General features: G+C 36.6%; 1 protein-coding gene and 1 pseudogene across 1 annotated transcript in view; both read right to left on the reverse strand.

Moving 5' to 3' along the window:
- The window catches only part of MTREX (Mtr4 exosome RNA helicase), a 108,399-nt gene that overhangs the window by 45,300 nt on the left and 39,551 nt on the right, over window positions 1-23,548 (reverse strand). Inside the window, exons 16-18 of the mRNA XM_058732467.1 lie at window positions 18,474-18,624; window positions 7,098-7,270; window positions 6,210-6,278 (exon numbers count right to left, since the gene is read on the reverse strand). Coding sequence (XP_058588450.1) covers window positions 6,210-6,278; window positions 7,098-7,270; window positions 18,474-18,624 — 393 coding nt within the window. The remainder of the gene's footprint in view (window positions 1-6,209; window positions 6,279-7,097; window positions 7,271-18,473; window positions 18,625-23,548) is intronic.
- Window positions 14,368-16,696, reverse strand: LOC131489128 (probable ATP-dependent RNA helicase DDX5; annotated as a pseudogene).

The raw sequence follows: 23,548 nt of genomic DNA on the forward strand, positions 1-23,548 counted from the left end.
CCTAAAGCTAACAGATGGAAGGATTAATAAAGGAGCAGAAATTAAGAAAATGAAAAATACAAAAAAAAAAAAAAACAAAAAACCCCACTGAGACCAAACAGCTGGTTCTTTGAGAGCAACAAAATTGACAAACGTTTGGCTAGATGAAAGATTCAAATTATTAGAATGAAAAATCAAAGACGGACATTACTGGCCACCTTATGGAAATAAATTGGATTACAAAGTAATATGATGAACAACTGTGTACAAGTAAATTAGGTAACCTAGATGAAATGGACTAATTTCTAAGAAAGCAAATCAATGAAACGAATTCAAGAAGAAATAAACAATCTTGAAAAGACCTATAAAACTGACTTAGTAATCATAAACTACCTACAAGGAAAAGCCGAGGCCCAGGTGCCAAATTCTTCCAATTAAAAAAAATAATAACATGAAAAGATGCTCAACGTCGCTCATCAGGGAAATACAAATCAAAACCACACTCAGATATCACCTCACGCCAGTCAGAGTGGCCAAAATGAACAAATCAGGAGACTATACATGCTGGAGAGGATGTGGAGAAACAGGAACCCTCTTGCACTGTTGGTGGGAATGCAAATTGGTGCAGCCACTCTGGAAAACAGTGTGGAGGTTCCTCAAAAAATTAAAAATAGACCTACCCTATGACCCAGCAATAGCACTACTAGGAATTTACCCAAGGGATACGGGAGTACTGATGCATAGGGGCACTTGTACCCCAATGTTTATACAGCACTCTCAACAATAGCCAAATTATGGAAAGAGCCTAAATGTCCAACACTGATGAATGGATAAAGAAATTGTGGCTTATATACACAATGGAGTACTACGTGGCAATGAGGAAGAATGAAATATGGCCCTTTGTAGCAACATGGATGAAACTGGAGAGTGTGATGCTAAGTGAAATAAGCCATACAGAAAAAGACAGATACCATATGTTTTCACTCTTATGCGGATCCTGAGAATCTTAACTGAAACCCATGAGGGAGGGGAAGGGAAGAAAAAAAAAGAGGTTAGAGTGGGAGAGAGCCAAAGCATAAGAGACTTTTAAAAACTGAGAACAAACAGGGCTGATGGGGGGTGGGAGGGAGGGAAGGGTGGGTGATGGGTATTGAGGAGGGCACCTTTTGGGATGAGCACTGGGTATTGTATGGAAACCAATTTGACAATAAATTTCATATATTGAAAAAAATAAAAAATAAAAATAAATAAAAAAAAATAATACCAGTTCTTCAAAAACTCTTCAAAAAACAGAAGAGAAGGGGAACACTTTCAAACTCATTATGAGGTCAGCATTAATCTGTTACCAAACTCAAAGACATCAAAAGAAAACTACAGACATATATCTCCTGTGAATGTGAATGCAGAAATCTTGTGCAATATACCAGCAAACTGAATCCAGCAACACATAAAAAAAAAATAATAATAATAATCCCCCTGGCAGGATTTACCCAAGAATCCAAAATTGGTTTAACAGGTGAAAACCAATTAATCTAATACACTGTTATCAGAATAAATACAAGATAGAATAAAAAATAACCCCATGATTATCTGAATAGGTACACAAAAAGCATTTGACAAAATACAACAATCTTTCATGATAAAAACACTCAACAAACTAGGAACAGAAAGAAACTTCCTGAACTTGTTAAAGGACACTTACCAAAACCCAAAGCTAACATCATTGTTAATAGACAAGGCCTGGACATTTTCCCTCTAACTTAGGAAAACAACAAGCATATCTGCTCACTATTAATACAGTACTCAAGGGTTTAGACAGAATGATTAGGCAAAACGAAAACAAAACAAAAAGACCTAAAATGTATTCACACTGGGAAGAGGGAAGTAAAACCATCTCTATTTGCAGACACAACAGGGCCCTGTATACAGAAAATAAAGTGTATAATTCATACTTGAAAAACAATAAATTACTAATTAAAGAATACCTAAATAAGAGGGAAAATATGCTACGTTCATGACTGAAACACTTATGTTAAGACAGCAATATTCTCCAAACTGATCTATAGATTCATGTGCAAGCCATCTGAGAAACCCAGCTGACTTCTTTGTAAAAACTGACAAACAGATAATCAAATTCATGAGGAATTTTAAGGATCCCAGAATAGCCAAAACAATCTTGAAAAAGAAGAACAAAGCTGGAGAACTCCTAAGTCTACTTTTTTGAAACCTAACTACAAAGATACGGTAAATAAAGACAATATGATACTGGCATTGGGACAGACACAGAGGTCAATAGAATGGAACTGAGAGTCCAGAAATAAACCTATGTCTATGATCTTCTGAGATTTGATAAGGATGACAAGATTATTTAAAGAGGAAAGAATTTCCCAACAACCAGGGTTAGGACAAGAATGGAGCTGGATCCTTACCTTATACCACATACAAAAATTAACTGAAAATGGATCAAGGGCCTAAATATAAGGGCTTAAACAATAAAACTCTTAGAAGAAAACACAGGGGTACATCTTCATGACCTTGATGTTGGTAGCAGTTTCTTTCTTTTGTTTGTTTTTTAATGTTTATTTATTTTTGAGAGAGAGCAGAGAGAGCGAACAAGAAGAGACAGGAGGTGGGAAGAGCGGGGTGTGTGTGGATAGAACAGAGGATCTGAAGCGAAGTCTGTGCTGACAGCAGAGCCTGATGTGGGACTTGAATTCATGAACCGTAAGGTCACGACCTGTGCCTAAGTCAGACACTTAAGTGACTGAGCCACCAGGTGCCCCCTGGCCATAGTTTCTTATATAGGACACCAAAACTATAAGTAACAAGAAAAAAAAAAATTGATTAATTGGATTACATCAAACTAAAACCTTTTGTGCTACAAAGGACACTATCAAGAAAGTAAAGACAAGACAGAAAACGGGAGAAAAATATTTGGAAATCAAGTATCATAAAGAACTCGTAACTTAGAAATAAAAAGAAAACTCAATTTCAATTTGAGCAAAAGAGCTGAAGACATTTCTCCAAAGAATATACAAATGGCCAATAAGCACATAAAAAGAGGGGTGCCTGAGGGCTCAGTCGGGTGAGCGTCAACTTTGGCTCAGTTCATGATGTCACAGGCTGTGGGTTTGAGCCCCCATCTCAGGCTCTATGATGATAGCCTGGAGCTTGGAGCCTGCTTCAGATCCTGTGTCTCCCTCCATCTCTGCCCCTTCCTTGCTTGCACTCTGTCTCTCTCTCTCTCAAAAATACATAAGCATTAAAAATAAATAAAAAATAAAATCTAAAAAGCACACAGAAAGATCCTTGACAGTATTTAGTCATCATGGAAATACAAATCAAGACCACAACGAGATACCATTATACATCAAAAGTAATAAAAAGTTAGGTATTAAGGGTTGATGAAGATGTGAAGAAATCAAAACCCTCATACACTGCTACTGGCAATGTGAAATGGTGCAGACACTTGAGAAAACAACCTGGCAGTTCTTTAAATGGTCATACAGTATCCATAGGACCCAGCAATTTCACACCCAAGAGAAATGAAAACATATGTCCACACAAAAACTTAGACATGGATGCTTACAGGCACGTTATTCATAATAGCCCAAAGGTGGAAACAGTCCAAGGATAAACAAAACATAGAGTATCTGTACAATGGAATGCTATTCAATCATAAAAAGAAATGAAGTGCTGACATATCCAACATGCTTAAACCCTGAAAACATTATGCTAAGCCAGACACAAAAGACCACATACCACATCATGATTCAATTTAATGAAATTTTCAGAATAGGCAAATCTATAGAGAGCAGATCAGTAGTTGTTTAGGACTGAGGGTATGGGAAGATAGGGTGGGATGACAAAAGTTTCCTTTTCCTTCTGAGGTGATGAAAATCTTCTGAAATTGTGGTGATGGTGAATATACTAAGTCACTGAGTATAGTGTGTAAATACTATCTCAATAAAACTGATGAAAAAAGAAACACATGCAATATGTAAACCCTGTAGTGAAAAAAAAAAACAGCACTTCAGTACAGTGTAGGTAAAAATATTCTGCCCTAGCAAATTCCCTTAAGTACAGACAAGTTATAGAATGAATAAACTGGCAACGGCTTTTCCATCATGAGTTATCTAAGTATGAATGGAACCACAACATTTAGCATTTACTGCCACACTTTCCAATGTACACAGAAAACAGAACTTAACAGCTGTCAGAAGTTTCAATAAAGACTACCATCCTTTAAAGTGCTTCTCAAGGAAAATCTTATCTATGTTACTAATAATTACTCCTAAAGAAAATAATGTGTGTGTGTATGGAAAGGGGAAGAGGTAGGCAAGCATTTAATAGTTTCTCATGGCTAAAGGTAGTGAAATAGAAAATATAAAAGGCTCTAAGTCAGAGCTAGTCACAACTCAAATGAATAATACTGATGCAATCTTTGTCAAGGTTAAAATCCCAAGCTTCACTTCATTATGTGTTTTTAAAAAAGGGGAAGGACAGAATGAAAGAGGCAACTTTATCCAGTTTAATACTGTTAGACTCAATAAAGCCAACTTTTTTTGAAACCTTACCATCACTAACACTCCCCCCAACTTCCCACACAAGTCTGTCCATTTTAGTTCCTCAGTCTCCACCATGTGAACCCTTCTATTACCATCCTCCTTCTGACTCACTCCTGAAAGAGTAAGAGTCTCCTTAAATTGACAAACTTGCGTCTACTATGCTATCTCTTCCAATATCCTTCAAACACTGTAACAATACAGTAACTTCTGATCAGATCAATCCCTCCCTCAAAAATAAACATTAAAAAAACTAACAACCAAACTAAATGCAAGCAAACCAATCAGCCAACCAACTCATCTTCAAACATATGTTCTACCATTGTTTTCACATGTTTAGATTGAGACCCAATATACTCAAATGTATATTTTAACTATTTTCCATGATTAACTTCAATACTTTTAAAAATTTTACTCTTTAACTGAAATGTTCTGGGCCTGCTGCACATCGCTGCGCCTCCAGTGGTAAATATTCATTAAATGAATACTACTCTTTCTTCAAGGTTCCTTTGAAAGTTTAAATTATCTTCCTAATCAGATGCCATCTCTAATAGCTCAGACATAATTTCTTTTTCCTCTGTGCTACAAATGCACTTTACTTACATCTTTACTAAAATACTTATACTATCCTGCCTTTTATTTTAATTATCTGCTTTCTGCTGTTCACCAAAAGATGTAAGCACGGAGATTTTGCGTGTGGCCAATAAATGTTTATTAAATTGGGATCCAAGTGTGACAATACTTAAAAAACAAATCTTATAATTACTAATGAAGATGGTAATTTATCAAAATGGTAAAAACAAACTGAATATCCTTAAGAAGTTCTTCAGTGGGATTAATCACAGATCACTCACAAAAACACCCATTACAAACCTATGAACTTAATTGTTTCTCCAAAACAAATGCTTCAGTATCTCCAAATTCATTTACATTTATCAGGAATAACTTCCAATCCGAAAGCTTAATTCCTACATGTTTTATTCACAGGTGGGAAAAAGAAGTTAGTGACAATAAAATCATAATGGTAAACCTCATGAGAATGCAGATACCATCTTATGAAAACTATTCATTTTTTAAAATAAGGAAAAATATACATGGAGACACAAAATATCTTGCCTGAGGTTACACACTGACAGAAAACATAACAGACGGAATGGCTAACTTAATTTCAAGACAGTCACTGACGTAACAAGTTAACAAAATCTTCCTTGATTTTATATACAAATAATCTTCCCAAAATATTTATATAAATAATGACCAAAGTAAACTTCATTACTGTCTTCCTTTAGAGGGAATAAGTAAATCTAGCTCTTCTAATACCTTTTCTTCAAATCTGTATTATATACCTGAATCAAAATTCTAATTTTCAGTGTCAGAAGATAATTTTTTCTAATATTCAGTTTAAAGAGTAAAATTATAAAAAGTACTAATGAATTCAGAGAAGACATGCATATTGTAATGAAATTAAAATCTGTGGTTGTTAGGAAAACAACCACAGCACTTTAAGGATAAAATTTAAGATAATTCAAAACCTTAATTCCTCATGGTAGAATTTAATACAGCTTCTCTTAAAGTAATGCTATCTCTACTTTGATCAATTTCATGAGTCTGAAAAAACTTCACGAAAAATTTATATATGATTCTACCTCAAGGGAAATGGCTTACCTTGACATTTGACTTTTTGGAGAAATTTACCACTACTCCCCAGCCAAAATCATCTCCTTCATTCTTTACCTAAAAAGAAAAGGAAGCAAGTAAACAAGAACATTTATGTCAAAAGACAATTGTAGACTTCCATGCCCATGTTATATATAGGCTAAGAAAACTTTGCGTTTTCCTGGTAAAATATTTGTTGAAAGATCACTATTAAACATAAGTAAAAAGATTATTAGCCTTAAAGAAAGAAATCACCACCAAATTTCACAGGCCTCTAGAATAGCAATAGGAATCTCTCAACTGGCAATCAAATTTTTAAAATGATATGATGCATATGTTCTGAAAATATCTGAAATCTTTCTATATTTTATAGCTAATGACTTCAACCAGTTCTTAAAACTACCTACAAAACCGCTTCTATTTTTTGATTACTGGAAATATTTTATTTCCAAAAGTGTCTACTTCAATTTATATCCCCCAAGATGAAAATCAGTGTAGATTAAAAGGTCTTCACCCATGACCCTACCCCCAATCAATCCCATGTGAAATGTGTAAGAACAATATAATTAATACAGATCAAGTCTTGTAGCAGGAAGCATTTGTACAAGAAAAAAAAAAATTAAGGGGCGCCTGGGTGGCTCAGTCAGTTGAGCGTCTGACTTAGGCTCAGGTCACGATCTTGCGGTTCAGTTCATGAGTTTGAGCCCTGCGTCAGGCTCTGTGCTGACAGCTCAGAGCCTGGAGCCTACTTCGGATTCTATGTCTCCCTCTCTCTCTGTCCCTCTGCCACCCCTCTCAAGAAGTAAACACTAAAAAATTAAAAACAAAAAATTAAAATCTTGATCCAAAAAATATTAAATACTGAAACATCCAAATAATTTACAAAAAATGACATACCTTTACCAAACGACCTGGCTGTAGAAATGGTAAGCAGTATTTTGGTTTGTGAATATATTCTTCAATTTCTTTACCCAGTTTGGCAAGCTGCTGTCTAATCTTATAATAGATGACAACACTTTCCTCATTTGGTATTACTATTTTATTATACTGTTCTTCTGAGTTCTTTACCTCTGTAAATAAAACACATACAAAATATTTAAAAAATATACTTACATAAATTTTATAAAAGATACCTCTGTTTTCCTACTACAAATGTGGAAAAGAAAGTCAGCCTGCATTGATAACTGTAAGTCATCCTGTGTCTTTTCTCCTTTCTACATTAAGGTGCCACATTAAAGTTCCTCAAATCACTAACTGTCAATCCTCAAAGTGAGTCTGAATTGGCAGACATGTGATAAACTGTTTCACTCCTATGGATGTGGGAAGGGGGTTACTTATACTAGGCCTATCCTGCTCAATACAGCACTATCTTGTAAAACTTTCTGTGATGGTAGAAATGTACTTTGTCAGCCCTTTCCAATATATTGCCAGCAGACACTAGCCATATGTGGCTATTTAAGTTAAAATTAATTCAAAATTAAGTATTTAGTTCCTCAATAGCACTAGCACCATTTCAAATTCTCAACTGCCATATGCGGTTACTGACTGACTTCTGTACTTGAATAGCACAGATATAGAACATTTCCACCACTGTGTAAAGTCCCACTGGATAGAACTATTTTGGATCTTTTAAATAATATGATGCTTTCACTTTCAGCAAGAATCCAGTTTGCTACTGACATCAGACTTTTACCACCACCAGGGTGTAGGTCGCTAAAACTGAGGACTGGCAATTCAACTTCAGTTCTTTCTCTACTGAGTCAGTGGCCAAAACAGAGGCCCCTTTCCAGAAGTGTCCTCTCAATCTAACCATTTGATACCACTCCCTGCTCTGATTCTTGCACCTAGTGCTGACTTCCCTTCCTCACTCATTTCATTACACCTCCATCCCATTGTGAACAAACACTATTTCAACTGGGGTAAAACACACAAACCATAAAACTCACCATTAATACATTTACTACATTCACAACATATGCAACTATCACCAGCAATCACTTCTAGAATATTTTCACTCCTCCAAATGGAAACTCCATACTCATTAAGTAAACACTCCTCATTCCCTCCTTCCCTTAGTCCTTGACAACCTTTCTGTCTGTATGGATTCTAGATATTTCACACATATGTAATCACATATATGTGCCCTTTGTGTTTGGCCTCCCTCACTGAGCATGTTTTCAAGGTTTAACCACACTGTAGCACAGCATGTATCAGTACTTCACTCCTTTTTATGGCTGAATATTATTCCACTATATAAGTATACCATTTTGGTGATCTGTTTATCAGTTGATGGACATTTGGATTATTTCCACCTTTTGGCTACTGTGAATAGTGTTGTCATGAACATTCATGCACAAGTTTTTGTTTGAAAATACTTTTCTGTTTTTGGTTATATACCCAAGAGTGCAAGTGTTGGATATTATAATAATTCTATATTTAACTTGCTGAGGAAGTGAACTATTTTCCACCATTACCATACCGTTTTGTTAATTATCTTAAAAAACAAAACAAAACAAAAAAAAACGGGGCACCTGGGTGGCTCAGTTGGTTAAGCATCTGCTTCAGGTCGGGTCATGATCTCACAGTTCATAGTTCAAGCCCCATGTGGAGCTCTGTGCTGACAGCTCAGAGCCTGCAGGCTGCTTCAGATTCTGTCTCTCTCTGCCCCTCCCCTGCTCACACACACTCTCTCTCTCAAATATAAATAAAACACTGAAAACAATTTAAAAAACAAAAAACAAAAAAACCCAAAACCTATCCTAGTGAGTGTGAAGTGGCATCTCTATGTGGTTATGACTGGCATTTACCTAATAACTAATGATATTGAGCATCTTTTTGTGTGCTTGTTGGCTAATGGTTTATCCTCTTTGTGGAAAAATGTCTATTCAAACATTCTGTCCATTTAAAAATTACATTGTCTTTTCTGTTTGTGAGTTATTGAAAGTTCTTTACATATTCTGGATATTAGACCCTTATGAGATATGTGATTTGCAAATTATCTTCTCCCATTCTGTAGACTTTACTTTTTACTTTATTTACTAGTGGTGTCTATGAAAGCATAAAAGTTTTAAATTTTGATGAAATCAAAATTTATTTACTTTTCCTTTTGTTGCTTCCACTTTCATTGTCTTATATAAGAAATGACTGCCAAATACAAGGTTATGGGGATTTATATCTATGTTTTCTTCTAAGAGTTTTATGGTTTCAGCTCTTCTTTCTGGACATTCATTTAATTGTAGTTAATTTTTGTATATGGTGCGTCTATTTCATTTTTTAAATGTTTGTTTATTTTTGAGAGAGACAGAACGCGAGCAAGGGAGGGGCAGAGAGAGAGAGAGAGAGACACAGAATCTGAAGCAGTCTCCAGGTTCTGAGCTGTCAGCACAGAGCCCGACACGGGGCTCAAACTCACAAACCATAAGATCATGACCTGAACCGAAGTCAGATGCTTAACCGACTCAGGTACCCAGGCGCCCCTCATTTTTTACCTGTGGCTATCCCATTGCTCCAAGAGCATGTGTTGAAAATCAAATGATGAACAAACTGAGGGTTGATGGGGGGTGGGAGGGAGGGGAGGGTGGGTGATGGGTATTGAGGAGGGCACCTTTTGGGATGAGCACTGGGTGTTGTATGGAAACCAATTTGACAATAAATTTCATATATTGAAAAAAAAAAGTGAGTCTATTTAAAAACCTAAGTTTTGTTTGTTTTGTTGTTTTTCAACGTTTTTTATTTATTTTTGGGACAGAGAGAGACAGAGCATGAACGGGGGAGGGGCAGAGAGAGAGGGAGACACAGAATCGGAAACAGGCTCCAGGCTCCGAGCTGTCAGCACAGAGCCCGACGCGGGGCTCGAACTTACAGACCGCGAGATCGTGACCTGGCTGAAGTCGGCCGCTTAACCGACTGCGCCACCCAGGCGCCCCTGTTTTGTTGTTTTTCGAAAAAAAAAAAAAAAAAAGAAAAAAGAAAATCAACTGATGACAGGTGTATGGATTTACTTCTAGACTCTCAATTCTATTCCATTGATCAAACTCTATGTAATCTGCATGTTTTAATTTCTTTATCCACAAAGTGAAGATAACAAGAGCACCCATTCTCCACAAGACTATAATTAGAGATTAACTGACAAAAGATACGGAAGGAACTTAGCTAAGAGTATAACACACAGTACACACTCAGGGAGGATATTACAAGTTTCATTATTATTTTTATTATCATCTTCAACATTCTCACAGACTGTTCCCTCAAATTTCTGGTCTTCTGCATTTCCTTAGGCATAATACATCATCTTAAGTTATTTTTAAATAAACTGCATGGCTTCTTATAAGAACTGTACTACATTCAATGAAGACTAGAAGCAATTCTTACCACATATATGGCAATAAATATTATTAAAAAAACAATATAAAACTATAAAAGAATATTTGACAGACTAAAGTGAATAAGCAGTTTTATAAGGGGCAGGGGGCGCCTAGATGGCTGAGTCAGTTAAACATCCGACTCCTGATTTCAGCTCAGTTTGTGGTCTCACAGTTCATGAGTTCGAGCCCCAGGTAAGGCTCCACACTGACCATGCAGAACCTGCTAGGATTCTCTCTCTCTCTCTCTGTCTCTCTCTCTCTCTCGCAGCCTCCACACTGACCATGCAGAGTCTGCTTGGAATTCTCTCTCTCTGTGTCTGGTCACCTTCCCTCTCTCCCTCTCAAAAATGATAGACTTAAAAAAAAAAGAAATTTTGGGGCGCCTGGGTGGCGCAGTCGGTTAAGCGTCCGACTTCAGCCAGGTCACGATCTCGTGGTCCGTGAGTTCAAGCCCCGCGTCAGGCTCTGGGCTGATGGCTCGGAGCCTGGAGCCTGTTTCCGATTCTGTGTCTCCCTCTCTCTCTGCCCCTCCCCTGTTCATGCTCTGTCTCTCTCTGTCCCAAAAATAAATAAAAAACGTTGAAAAAAAAAAAAAGAAATTTTGTAAGGAAAACGACACAGAAATGTTAATCCTGCTGCCCCATTTAAAGTTACAAAGTAACACTGGTAGGCATCAATGAAACACTAAGCACTGACAGAATTTGTTTATGGAGACAATAGGGGCTTAAATATTGTTCCCCATCCTCCACTCCAAATCACTTCTGTGCTTAGACCACTTAACTAATGAATCAAAAGTCTGAGACATTTTAAGAAGTCACATGCATTTTGTATCTAAGATTCTAATTACAGCCATACAGAACTTTGCAAGTGTAGAGAAACCTGAGTATAAAAAGCTGGTTTTACTACAGTGTAGCACCATAGGAAAGCCTCAGTATCTTAGGAAACAGCATGTGACAGATATTCTCATAAACTGTTAAGACAGTTAGCAACCAATTTCCTCCTTTTGAGGGAGAGGCAAGGTGGTGGTTCCAAAAATATATTAATATCCTATAATATGTGCACAGATATAGACCTGGGAGTGATGGGGAAAGGACTGCTATTTCCAGTATTGAGCAAATTTTTCTAAAAGATTAAAGTTTAAATGGCTTTACTGATCTGTATAGCAATGCTATCAGTAATTAAAACTACTAGATGAGCACTTAACATAAATTCTCTCACTTAATTCTTATGAACTGGATGAATTAGATATTATACAAGTGGCTGATATGAGCAAACTTAAGGCTCAGATAGTCTTGAATCAAACCCATATTTAACTTCACAACTCTTGCTATTAACCATTGCGTTATCTATTAATGACACTACACAAAAGATTAAAATTGATTTAGCATTTTCCCTTTCAGTATAAGAACAGTGAAATCCTAGAAGTTTTTCTCTATAGCCCACTGGAAAATCTAATGTGGACTCAGTAAATCAAAATGAAAACATCTCATGTACGCCAGCCATCTAAGTTTGCAAACCACAAGAAGGTATAAAGATTAATTCTATACTTCAAAGACAACAGTCTCCATTTTCATTTGGATATATTTAATATGATGAAAATAATACCAGCTCTCTTGAAAAGGTTCTAGCAGTATCAATAGCAAAAGGAATTATACCCTTCTTCGTAATAACTGAAAATGAGAACAAACTGCATTTAAGATGTATTCTGCAATTTTAAAGCACACAGCATAGCCTTTATCACCTAAAACCATCTTCTCCTACACCAACATGACTCTTGGGTCATACCACTCAGTCCTGCAGACTGTAGCAAAGGTGGTACAATTCTGTCATCAATTCTTTTTCAGTACTTAAATTTCTACCTCTTTCACATTAAACTTTTCTACTCAACACTTAATCTTTTTATTAGTATCAAAAGGTCAGAAAAAAAAAGGTCTTTCTCCTTTAAAAACATAGGTAGGGAAAGCAGGGATAATTCAAGTACAGGAAGAATCCAGTGTATGTATCGTAGCAATACCAGGAGTTGCAGATTATGTTATTTACAATCCCTTTAAAAGGCAAGTCAGTCAGAACCACCCTGAAAATAACAGCAGCTAGGGCTCAGAGAGACAGAGAACAGGGGATTGAGAAATGATGGTAATGTTTAAGTTCACAGAGTAGGTAGCAGAGACTTTGTCAAAGTCATATTTAATAATCTGAGTCCAGTGAGAAGTCATAAAAAGGGGTTTAAATAAATGGGAAAATACTGAGTTCTCACTCTATCCCCCACCATATCTGGCATACTTTCTAAGGAATTATAAAAGAATAATATAAAGTGAAATTAAAAAGAATTTGTTGGTTGTTAGAATACAGTATTTTTATAAAGAAAAAACATGAAAGGTTGGTGCACCAATGTGCCTCCTATTTCTCTTGGTTATTCAGTAACTAAACCAATCTAACTAATGGCTGTGTATGTGTGTATATAATTATCCCATTCATGCATGACCTAGTGGCAACTGCTTAGTAGGAATATTTAAAAAAAAAATCTTTTATGTTTGTTTATGAGAGAGAAGGAGAGACAGAGCATGAGTGGGGGAGGGGCAGAGAGACAGGAAGACACAGAATCCGAAGCAGGCTCCAGGCTCTGAGTTGTCAGCACAGAGCCTAATTTGGGCTCAAACCCATGAACCAAGAGATCATGACCTGAGGCAAGGTCGGACACTTAACTGACTGAGCCACCCAGGCACCCCAGTAGGAATATTTTAAAGTTTAATTCTTTTTATTTAAAATATTAAGCTGGCTTGTAACCGTATATGTGTTTCAAAGGCAGCATCGGAAATTTCTACATATGAAGCAAAATTAATGAATGTCCTAACCTGATAAAAATACTTCCTTAATTTACATCCAAATCCACAATGTACTTAAATCTTACTGATACTGTTTTTTATTCTATTATTATATATAATTACTTTGCAGGAGAAAGATTTATAACCCCTTTAAAAATATGCTTCCTTGACAAAAGAGAATCATTATTCTCTTTGCTAAGGTCATAATTATTCACCAAGACAAATGGCATCACATACTTAACAAGAAAATAATAAATATAATCTGAAATTACATACATTTGCCATTAATTTTATAAGGTGTATTTTAAAAATTCAAGTTTTGTTTGTGGTATTTAAAGTAAAGGTAAGTCTTAAAACCAGCCAGCTCAGGGGCACCTGAATGGCTCAGTTGGTTGGGCATCTGACTTCAGCTCAGGTTGTGATCTCAAAATTTTGAAGGGGATCTCTCTCCCCCTCAAAATAAATAAACATTAAAAAGTTTTCCCAAAATATAAAAAATAAAAAACCAACCAGCTCAAGTTTCTTTAATCACCTTTTTTTCAGCCTTGTATTTTTCAGTCAGAGAAGTTACTGAATCTATTCTTACCACATTAAAAAAAAGAATGACCTATGACTTAATAAAAACAGCTTAGCTTAGCAGCATGAGTCCAAGATTCTAATCCTAATTATGCCACGAATCAAACGTATACCCACAGATATTGAGTTAAACTTCCCTAGACCTTTATTTATTCTTAGGCCTTTATTTTTTTTTTTTCAGTCTTCAAATATTTTCATTAGAAGGTCATGTGTTGCCTTCATTTATTTTATTTCTAATTACTGTACATTTACTTTTATGAAAACAAAGCCTGCATTTTCTAATACAAAAAAAAAAAACCACCCTAAAAATTGTTTCAGGAATGCAGAGAAATATCCAACTTACATAGTGAAAATGTATACCATAAATACTGCTGCAGTGCAGTCATATCTGCATTTTCCTTTATTTATTAATTATCTTGTCTGGGATGTCTGGGTGGCTCAGTCTGTTAAGCGCCTGACTCTGGATTTCGGCTAAGAGTCACTGTGGATTTCTCACAGTTCAGGAGACTGAGCCCCCACATTAGGCTCTGAGCTGTCAGCACAGAGTCTGCTTGGGATTTTCTCTTTCTGCCCCTTCTTCACTTACACATGCCTGTGTGCTCTTTCTCTGCATAAATAAATACATAGTTTTAAAAAACTATCTTGTCTGAAAACATAGAAGATAAAGAACAATTACGAAAAACAGACATTTACAGATACTTCTCAAGTATTACTCAGAATAATCTGTTGGCACTGGATAGCCAATCATAGCACAGCCACAGTAGCAGGATACGCATATGCCCTTTGGTTCATACTACTGTGCATTATTTGGAATATTACTTCCATATTGCTAAGTGCTATCATAACCATTCTGGTAAGTGCCCATTGGATTACCAGTCCTAAAACTGGTAAAGAGACACAAAATTACTTCCAAAGTTCCCACAGGTGTAGAATGCAGCACTATAAATACCATTCTGACTTTTTGCCCCAAAATCTCTTAGGCAGACTACAGTAACCTCTGTCCTAATTTTACTTCTCTCTAAAGGTATTAAATCCACAACTTTTGCCCAGAGAGTATCTGTCCCAACGGTGATCCTTCATGCCTCCTCTACCCCTGGAACAACCAGAACCTCTGTCTTCAAACAACAGAAGCAAACTGGGAATAAGTGCTCTTGATTAGATTGAGGAAGCACAGACATAAGGTCACTCACTTGCTTTATTTTATTAGGTGTAAAAAAAAGTGTATGCTGTGCCTGTTTTGTGCTGTGTACTGCGAGCAGCTCTTCCAATTTAATGAACTCCTTTGAGGAGTTAGGGTAGTCATATCCAATGACAAATTTCACATCTTCCACAACTAGTCCTCTGGAGGTGACATCTGTAGCAACCAGAATAGGAGCTTTTCCATGTCTGAATTCATTTAGAACCCAGTCATACTCCTGCTGACCCTTGTCACTATGGATACCCATGGTGGGACATCCATCTCTCATTTATCTAGTAAGCTCATCACATCTTTTTTTGGTTTCAACAACAACAAAAATGGTCTTATTGTACTCCTCTCTCATGATCTCTTCTATTAGACGAGTAAGTTTTTCATCCTTTTCTGCACCATGACACACACCTACAAAGTGAAGAATGTTGTGGTTTGCACTCAGTTCTAGTGCACTAATGTTTATACGAATGTAGTTCTTTAAGAGAATCTTTAACATGCTGTCTTACTTCTTTGGGCCAAGTCACACTCCACATTAGGGTTTGCCTGTCAGGTCCTATCTGACCCACAATCTTCCTTATTTGGGGCTCGAAGCCCCTATAAGCATTCCATCTACTTCATCAAGGACAAAGTAGGTGGTTCTTCTCTGACTGGTTTTCCACACTCTAAATAGTCTTCCAGGTAATGCAATACAGATTTCCACACCTCTCTACAAATCACAAATATGTGGTCCCTGAGGAGCACCACCACAGATGCAAGTGGGCTTCCACTGACATGCTCGACAGTATTCAGCAGCTACTTGCTGTACATGTTAGGCCAGTTCTCAAGATGGTGCCAGCACCAAGCAAACAAACCCATCAGCTCTCTTTAGGAATGGCTGATGGATGTGGAGGAGAGCAGGCAGCAAATAAGACAATGTTTTCCTGGATCCAGTCTGTGCTGCTCCAAACATATCCAATCCACTTGGAGTTAGGAGCTATCACTGACCTTGTAACAGCAGCACGTTCAATAAAATTTGATCTTACAATGACAACCATTACATTTGCAGGCAAGTTTGCCTCATAAAAATTCAGAACGGACTTTGGGCACTTGTGACCTCTAACTGCAATTTGTAATTTCCTTATGCCTTCTATATGTTTCTACCCCTTGCACAGTGTGCCTCGCCAAACCTAAAAATTTGTCTCAAATTTGGGCAGCTCATCAAGATCCCACTTCTTTTTTTGACTAGGTTTCCCCCAGAATTTCCAAACTTCTTTCCAGATAGATGCCCTGCCCTACTTTCCCTCAAATCAAAGTGCACCAAACCTGTGGGTTTCTACTACTTGTTCACTGGCTGGTGACAAGTATTGTTTTACAGTGATAGTCATTTTGTAAGACAATATTTGGAAAGTTATTTCCTCAGTATCTCTGGTTAAGGACATGGAATGGTATCATCCAAAACCAGATCTGCTTTGTTTGTGGCCATCAACTGGGGTTGCTGGGGACAGGACAAACAAATGTATCTGGGGGCTCAATCTTCCAGTGATTGGCGAATGACTGGTCCCACATGGCTGGTAAAGTCTAATCAGAATCTGAAGGGGAAGCCATGGCACTTAGCAATAAGGATACAGGGATTCAGGGAGAAGGGAGTGCTAGGTCTTTAAAACAACTTGTAAAATGATCACAAAGCTCCTTCCAGTTTTATAGTTTGTAATGAAGAACCCTCTCTTACTTAAGACCTGAAAAATTAACATAAGAAGAAATAACTATGATCTATCATCCATGTAAAGGTAAAGAAAAGAAAAAGAAAAAATAAATTAACACAGTTGGATGTTTTTAGCCTTTTTCCTTTAAGGCACATTATTAAAATTCATTTACTTTTGGCTACATAAAAATTGAACTGATATAAAAGTATCTCAAATTTGCCTTTATTGTTAAATGTATCATAGCACATTTATAAAATGGAAATGTTATGTAGTTATAAATATCATACTTTCAAAAAATACTGGAAATTAAATTTTAAAAAGCCAGAGCTGGTAATGAATGTAAAGTATTAACACAAAGCCAAGGCATAAGGTAAATATTTAACAAAAGGTACTAAATGTAAATGCCATTGTTACTTTTATAAAAACTGTATACAGTCATCTTCCCCCTTATCCACAGTTTTGCTTTCTGTGGTTTCAGTTACTTGTGTTCAAATGCATTCTATAAACAGATGATCTGTCAGAAGGTCAATAGTAGCCTGACACTACATCACAATGCCTATGTCATTTACCTCACTTCGCCTCATCAGGTAGGCATTTTACCATCACAAGAAAGGTGTGTACAGTATAATAAGATATTTTGGGGGTGGGGTATGGGAGGTTGGGAGGGAGGGAGGGAGGGACAGAGAGAGACAAAGAGAGACAGAGACAGAGAGAGAGAGAGAGAGAGAGAGAGAGAGAGAGAGAGAGAGAGACCTTATTCATGTAACCTTTATTACAATATATTGTTACAACTGTCTGTGGTTTCAGGTATCCTGTGGGAATCTTGGAACACATAACAACGATGGTTAAGGAAGAACTAATGTACTTAATCCCACTTAAAAAAAAACATTTGTATGAGAAAGAAAAAAACTTTGAAGAGCTACAAAGTGTTGTGGCTGGCTCTGTAGGAGGTTACAAGTGTTTTTAACTTTCCTCTTTATCTTCCGCTCAATTTTCTGGGGGCTTTTTCTTTATGACTATGTATGATTTTTGTAAGATCTACCCAAAACAGTATTTTCAATCTTTGCCTCTGTTTTGGATTTTAATCAGCTCTGATGATCAGCCAAAATATCCTCTAAGAATCAATTCTACTTGAAAAGAGTTACCACAGAACACTTAGTTTCTCAACTTCAGAAAGCATTATCATAATAGGAGCTAGAAATTCTAAAAAGGCTGAACTCAAATCCCAGTTGAAGTATTAAATTTCCTTAATCATTTACAAACCTGTGCTGTGGCACTCTTTTATATTGAGAAAACATACAAGGGCAAGGCTAATACACACATGCTTCTTACAGGTCAAATTTTAATATACCAGGCTTTTTGTTGTATCATTATTCATCAACATGAGCTATAACGTAATATGACTATAACACTAAATTATATTAAATTTGAACCAACTATAAAGGTATTCTGACAGAGTTTTCTTACTTTTATTTTAAAATGTTCTAGTTGGTTATAATAATCAGATTGTAGTACTCACTTTATGTAAAAACCAAGATATAGCTAACCAGAAAATAAACAATGGCCTAGCAGCCAATAATGCAGTAATTATGCTATTACTCTACTAGCTAAATAGACTGTTACAGTAATTTTATACTTACTCTCTACTACTCCTGGAATTGCTCTATAATGTTGAAACTGGTAAAAGGATTTTTCCAACATGTACTCAGGATTAATTTCTTCTACACGTAGCAAGTTCAAAACCATGTTGTAGGTCAAATGGAAAGCACTATTTAGAGGATCAGCTGAGCCCTAAGAGGAAAAAAAATGTCAATGTTGTAACTTTTTCAAATAAATTTATACAGATGCCAATTAAACTGCTTAACAATTTAATCCATGTTAAGGAATACTATAGAAATGTATTAAGTTATTTCCTTTAAATGACCAACACAAAGTGATAAAACAGTTGAGATTTGGGAAAGGGAAGGGGGAAAAAATCCACTGACTATGAACAGCAGTTCTTAATTTTTTTTTAATGTTTATTTATTTTTGAATGAGAGAGATATGAGAATGTAAGCAGGGGAGAGGCAGAGAGAGAGGGAGACACAGAATCTAAAGCAGGCTCCACGCTCTGAGCTGTCTGCACAGAGCCCAACGGGGGACTCAAACTACAAGACGCGAGATCATGACCTGAGAGCCAAGGTTGGATGCCAACTAGGCACCCCAACAGCAGTTCTTAAAATACTGTTCTTGGGGCACCTGGGTGGCTCAGTCGGTTAAGCGTCCGACTTCGGCTCAGGTCATGATCTCACGGTCCGTGAGTTTGAGCCCTGCGCCAGGCTCTGTGCTGACCGCTCGGAGCCTGGAGCCTGTTTCGGATTCTGTGTCTCCCTCTCTCTCTGACCCTCCCCCATTCATGCTCTGTCTCTGTCTCAAAAATTAAACGTTAAAATAAAAAAAAAACAAAAAAAAAAAACTGTTCTTAAAATAAAAGCCAAGTATGTTTAGCTTTCTGCCTTCTAGGCACTTCATAAGGTTACAATTTCTGGACTCCTGGTGTGTGGGCCAATAAATTGTAGTGATGTGTCACTTTCTGGCCAAGTATTTAATTGCTGGTGTGAAAATCCATCTTCTTCCTTCCCGAATTGGGAGTTAGTAGACACTGTGCTATTGAGCCATATACTGCTCGCTACTCACTTTCTGTTCTATGTATATATGTAAATAGATTCACCAAGTTTAAAAATGACCACATCTACAAAGCATTTGCCAATCAATATACTAATCACTTTCAATAATAAGTTTTCAATTCACAATATTCCTAACAAAACCAATTTACTGTCTTAATTTTAAACAAGAAACAGGTTCAGAGATGTGAAGAAACTTGCTCAAGCTAAAGAGGTAGGAGGATCCATTTTATGGAGTCTGTGGGCTAAAATCCTCCTAGAGGGCAAATTAAATTGCAACTTATTTCACATCCCTATCTTTTCAATATTCAATATTCACATTACTAAAATTATAGGAACCCTCAAATATTGATCAAGTATTTCTCAACTTTTTATATATTTAATTTGATCAGCCAAATTATAAAATTTTTAAATCATGTATCAACAGAAAGCCTAATAAAAGGGTCACCTAAACTTTAACCTAGAACAACGGTAGCCAATACTAAGTAGTTTTTTAAGCATTATTTTACATTTATTTTTGAGAGACAGAGAAAGATACAGCACTAGTCAGGGAGGGATAGAGAGAGAGGGAGACACAGAATCCGAAGCAGGCTCCGGGCTCTGAGCCATCAGCCCAGAGCCCGACGCGGGGCTTGAACTCAGGGACCTCGAGATTGTGACCTGAGCTGAAGTCAGACGCTTAACCAACTGAGCCACCCAGGCGCCCCTTAAGGATTATTTCAGTTGACAAGTTGCTCACTGAAAGGTAGTACGATTAAGAGAGCTACATATCAATTTTCCAAAGCAGATTTTTAATACTACCTTTCGAATGGTATTCTACTTCTAATGATTTCTGAAGTTGTAGAGTGCATGGTTCATTCAGGCAAGGAGTATAAAAAATTGCCACTCTATTTTTGCTTTTTGAACTATAATAGTGGAAGACAGAAGAAAATGCATAAACACGGGTCTTTCCACTTCTTCAAAAAAGGTCCATAAGAAATCACATACTCAAGGTATGTTCTTCCTAAAGTTCCAAAAGCTTTGAAAAACCAGGAAATAAATTTCATCTTCCTTAGCCGTTAACAACATAATTCAGGTTGAAATGAACACACAACTGTTTATAAGCAGAAAGCCTGGATAGTCTCTTACAAAAAGCACAATGTGTTCTGTAAGAAACCATTAAGTTGAAATTTCATTTCAGAAATTATGGAATATATATGTTTTTGTGATTATACTGGAGAAATGTAAAGGATCTCTTAACTGCTGAAGAATAAAAGATACATTCACCAGTCTTTCTGGATATTATACACACACTTTCTGTCTGACCCAACTTTTCATTTAAGAAAACACTATAATGAATAGTTGTTTTGGTTTTTTTTGTAGCTCACATCAAGTATATACAAAAAGAACAAGCTCCTGTCTTATGTCAAATTCTATCTGAACTAATAGATAAAAACTCTGACCATAAATAAGAAGCAACAGATGGAGGGGAACTCAGCTGGCTCAATCAGTAAAGTATATAACTCTTGATCTGGGGGGTCATGAGTTCAAGCTCACGTTAGGTGTAGAGATTAATAAATATACTTAAAAAAAAAAAAAAAAAAGGCAACGGGGGCACCTGGGTGGCTCAGTTAAGCATCCGACTTCAGACCCCGACCAGGGTCATGATCTCCTGGTTTGTGGGTTCAAGCCCTGCATCCGGCTCTGTGCGGACAGCTCAGAGCCTGGAGCCTGCTTTGGATTATGTCTCCCTCTCGGCCCCTCCCTTGTTCATACTCTCTCTCTCTGTCAAAAATAAATAAACATTAAAAAATAAACATAATAAAATAAAAAGTTTTAAAGGGCAATGGATATGAAGGTATTAGATAAACAAAAAGAGGACACTGTAACAAGAGCCATTTTGGAAAGTTGAATACGTTTTTATAATGGGTGGTAGAAAACTAGTCAAGCCAAAGAGGCTAAGAAAGAAATTACTAAAATATTTTAAATGTAAGATCATTAAATGATTTACATGCACAAATATAGAACTGTGTGTGCATGCTAAGATACTGTAAATTGCCACAAATAACCTTTAGCCAACAAGCAATGAACAGATGTATTCTGTCATCTTTCTGGCTAAGACTACTTAACCTAACAAAAGGAAAAATGATTAAATATGACAAACAGGTCCAAATTTTACCAACGTACAAAGCATACTAATTCCTTTAGCATACAGTGACTCTGAATAATCTATGTATTTTAATTATTACTTGAGAAAATAAACATTCCATTCAGTAAAATCCTATTACTTAAGGGCGAATCTCAATTATTGACATTTAAAGGAAAATAAAACAGACCTAAGGTTATAATGATTTATAAGTTCATATACTGTATTAAGTATGTTAAAAGAATAGGGCACCTGGGTGGCCCAGTTAGTTAGGCATCCGACTTTGACTCAGGTCATGATCTCACAGTCTGTGAGTTCGAGCCTCACGTCGGGCTCTGTGTTGACAGCTCACAGCCTGGAACCTGCTTCGGATTCTGCGTCTCCCTCTCTCTCTCTCTCTTCCCCTCCCTGGCTCACACTCTGTCTCTTTCAAAAATAAACATTAAAAAAAAAAAAAAGTTTGTCAAAAGAACAATTTGGCATGTGCTGTCATGCCAAATTCTGTCTGAGCCAGTAACTGAACAATCTATTTGCATGAAGTACTGAGAAGCAGTAGTAGCACATGGTGGTTAGGAGCATGGACTCTGAAATCACATTGTCTTACTTTAAAAGCAGGATTTGCCATTTAACAACAAAATGACTTTGGAAAAAATTCTTAATTTCTGTATGCCTTATTTATTTATAAAATTGGGATAGTGCCAGTAATTATTTCCATGCCTAAAATATGTAAAATGTTCTAAAACTATTAGTTGCTATTGTTCTGAATAAGTTGCCTACAAATTCTTTAACAATAGTAAAACTACCTGAAAAAATCCTAGGGGACAAAAAAAGTAGTAGGGCAGTTAGTCTCAATAAATGTGTCCAGAAACCTAGAAATGTAGACACATATTTGCTTATGTAACTGCAATATTATCAATAAGCAGGTACTATACCCTTTCAACAAGTCAAACTATACAGTATTCTAAGTGAGAGGTACCACTAGTACAACATTCACTAGTATGATTATAAATCAAAAGGACAGGTAATAACAAGTGTTGGCTAGAATGCAAAGAAATTACAATCCTTATACTGTGCTGGTAAGACTGTAAAATGGTACACCTGCTGAGGAAAAACAGTCTGCCAAGTCCTCAAAAGGTTAAACATAGAATTACATATGACGTTGCAATTTTACTCGTAGGCATATATGGAAAAGAAGTAAAAACAAGTTCACCTAAGAACCTATAAAGAAACATTCATAACAGCATTATTCACAATAGCCAAAATGTACAAACAACCTCAATATACATCTGCTGATAAAGGGATAAACTGTACTAAATCCACACAATGGAACAATATTCATCAATAAAAAGGAATGAAGACCTGGTACATATTGCAATATGGCTAAACCTTGAAAATATTATGCTAAAGAAATGCCAGATACAAAACATCACATATTATCTGAATACATTTATATGAAATGCCTAGAAAAGGCAAGTCTATAGAGACAAAGAATAGGTTAGTGGTTTGCTTAGGGGAAAGGAAAGAGGAAGGAAATGGGGAGTGACTGAATGGATATAAGATTTCTTTTTGGGCTGATAAACATATTCCCAAACTGATTGTAATGATGGTGGCAAAACCATGAGTATATTAAAAACCAGGAATATTGATTAATGTATGCAATGTGAATAATATCTCAATAAACCTGCTTTAAAGAGTTAATTTAAGAAATGATGGAGCGGCATCTGGGTGGCTCAGTTAGTTGGGCATGTGACTTTGGCCCAGGTCATGATCTTGCGGTTCCTGGGTTTGAGCCCTGTGTCAGGCTCTGTGCTGACAGTTCAGAGCCTGGAGCCTGCTCCGGATTCTGTGTCTCCCTCTCTTTCTGCCCCTCACCTGCTTGTCCTCTGTCTCTCTCTCTCTCTCACTCAATCTCAAAATGGACGGATAT

The sequence above is a fragment of the Neofelis nebulosa genome, chromosome 1 (assembly GCF_028018385.1).
Source record: "Neofelis nebulosa isolate mNeoNeb1 chromosome 1, mNeoNeb1.pri, whole genome shotgun sequence".
Taxonomy (NCBI): Eukaryota; Metazoa; Chordata; class Mammalia; order Carnivora; family Felidae; genus Neofelis; species Neofelis nebulosa.